This window comes from Camelina sativa, chromosome 2 (assembly GCF_000633955.1).
Source record: "Camelina sativa cultivar DH55 chromosome 2, Cs, whole genome shotgun sequence".
Taxonomy (NCBI): domain Eukaryota; kingdom Viridiplantae; phylum Streptophyta; class Magnoliopsida; order Brassicales; family Brassicaceae; genus Camelina; species Camelina sativa.
In genome coordinates, this window is record NC_025686.1 from 18,907,256 (window position 1) to 18,909,899 (window position 2,644).

The 2,644-nt window shown below is 50.1% G+C and overlaps 1 protein-coding gene across 1 annotated transcript in view; it reads right to left on the reverse strand.

The window, feature by feature from the left end:
- The window catches only part of LOC109126939, a 2,770-nt gene continuing 341 nt past the window's right edge, over positions 216 to 2,644 (reverse strand). The window contains exons 2-3 of the mRNA XM_019230907.1: positions 1,326 to 2,266; positions 216 to 1,187 (exon numbers count right to left, since the gene is read on the reverse strand). Coding sequence (XP_019086452.1) covers positions 216 to 1,187; positions 1,326 to 2,266 — 1,913 coding nt within the window. The remainder of the gene's footprint in view (positions 1,188 to 1,325; positions 2,267 to 2,644) is intronic.

Here is a 2,644-nt window from a genome sequence, read left to right on the forward strand (position 1 = left end):
CAATTTCGTCGTTCACTGCTTGTGACCGTTCGGGACCTAACTTGCGCCATTTTTGTTTGACCGGCTTATGCGTTGGGTCGGCATTGAGTTCATGGGTTGTGACACTTGGATCGATCCCCTTCATATCGGTCACGCTCCATGCAAACGTCAAGATATTGGTTTTGAGGAAAAGTATCAACTCGTTTCGCATGGCGGCTGTTATCTCTGTACCGATTTTAACGCATCGTTTCTTGTCGTTTTCGTCGAGGTTCACCTCCTCGACCGCGGCAACGCCCTGCTGGACGGCAGTCGGCTTTCTGTCTGTTGGTGATGCGCTGTTGTCGCCCTGTCGGGAAGTTAACGCACTGATGATATGTTGTTGGGACGGCTTTCATCTTGTGGAGCCATGGGGTTCCAAGGATGACGTTGTAGATCGTTGGCTTGTCGATAATCGCGAACCGGAAGTATCTGGCTATCCCCCCAACGAAGATTGGTAAGGTGATGGTGCCGACGGACATAAGATGATCCCCGTCGAAGCCCGTTAAAGAGTGACATTCTGGCATAATGTCCCGTTCGCCGACTTCCATTTTGGCCAACACGTCTCTGAAGATGACGTTGACTGAGCTTCCAGTGTCGATCAATATTCTCGTCACCTCGCTTTCGCCGATCAAGAGTTCGACGACCAATGGATCGTTATGCGGTAAATCCAAACCTTCTAGATCTTTTCCGTCGAAAGTGATTGGCATGCCTACAGCCTCGAACCTTGACGGCCAAGATTTCGTCATTTCAGCTTTCTTAGTATAATCTCTGATCGCTCTGACCAAATCGTTGCATCCGGCTAGCCCGCCTATTATCATGTTGATTCGTCGTATCGTCGGAGGACGTTGGTCGGGCTTGTTGTCTGTATGCGGTCGTTTTTCGTTACCGTTGTCTTCGCGCCGTTCGGCGAGTAGGTTTTGAATTTCCATCTCGTCTTCGCTTTGGTCGGCTAGTACCTTTGAATTCTTGACGAATTTTCGAGCGATATTTTCGGCGCGCTTGGCGTTGCTTCGTCCAGGTCGGGCTGTCTTGCTTCTGTCGGGCTCGACGACTATTGCCCCTTTCTTGTATCGCTCCATCAAGACCTTCTGGAGGTAATGACACTCGTCAGTTGCGTGGGTGATACTCTGATGGTAGTCGCAGTACGGGGTTGCACTATTTTCACCTCCCTATTTCCGTATATACTTGTTTTTGCCGATCGCAAAGGTTCGGCGAGTTCGATCTTGGTTTTTGATGAAGTGTTGTCGAGGCTCGACGTAATCAACTTTTGGAGCTGCGGCTACAGGCTATTTGGGTATCGTACTTGCCTCCGAAGAATGCTTCTTAGCATTGATAGCTTTCTCTTCCTCAAGCCCAATGTGTTTTGCAGCTCGGAGTAATGCCTCGGCTACGGTCTCGACATGCGTTAAAGACAACTCTTCCTTGAACCGAGATTCATACCAGAGCGCATTTCGAAGTGCGACAATTGCGGCAGCGTCCGGAATTGAAATGTTGATGTAGATTTCCTTGAATCGCCCTATAAAGGACCGAAGCGATTCTCCCTTGTGCTGAGTTAAGGCATATAAGTCGGCATGGGAATTCTTATCCTCGATCAAAACAGAAAACTGCTTCAAAAATTCGGTTATCAGCTCCCTGATACTATCGATTGATCCGGGTGGGAGTCTCGAGAACCAGCTCAATGCGGTTCCTGTTAGATGCTCGGCGAAAACTTGACAAGCTCCAGCGTCGTATTCCGACGGGCTGAACTGTAAAGGACCGAGGGCTACGCCAAAGGTGAGTAAGAAGTCTCGCGGGTCGACCGTTCCGTCATAGTGATCCAACCGTGGCTTGACTGCTCTTCTGACCGTCGTTGTAGCGAGTCTTCGAGAGAACGGAGTTCGCTGTGTTGCTTCGAGCATAAGTCCGACTTCGGGTGCCTTGTCCGTTGCTTTTTGAATCATTGCGGCCATTTCTTTCATTTGCTCTTTGATTTCTTTTAGCTTGGCGTCCTTCGTTAGATCAGTTACGTCGTTATTTCGCTCGATAGGGTGCTGGGCAGGATTACGTCCTAATCCGCTGGTTTGCACATACGACCCTGGCGTTGTTCTTACCGAGGTGAAGTTCATTGGGTTGAGCCGAGCGTTGTTGAGATGGTTGATTTCATCTTGTGAGTTAAACTGTGCCGCGGTGAGTGCATCCAATCGGCTGTTGGTTCGCTCTTCTTGCTGGTCAAGGCGTGTTAAGATTCCGCGGAACAGTTCGTCAATACTTGAGACGGGCTGATTGCTGAGCAAAGTAAGCTGCGTTGGGACCTGTGTTGGTTCTACGGTCGCTGGGGTCGTCAGGTTTGTAGCTATGACAAAAGTCTCCGGGCTGTCTACCGTCACGACCTTTCTTGGAGCGTCTGGCGTGGGGAGGACTGCCTGGTCCGGTTGTTCCATTGCCGAGCTGTTCTCTCGTCGATTCTCCGAGTGGTTGGTTCCGGAACCGTTGACTTCTGTTTGGACGAGCTGAGGCTTTCGTTCTTACTGTACTGCTTCTCTTCCTTTTTCCCCCGATCCCCTCTTTACGCAGGCCGTACGTCTGTATTTATAGGGAATCGTGTCGGTTCGTCTATGTAAAAGACCATAATACCCTCCCTTCCCTT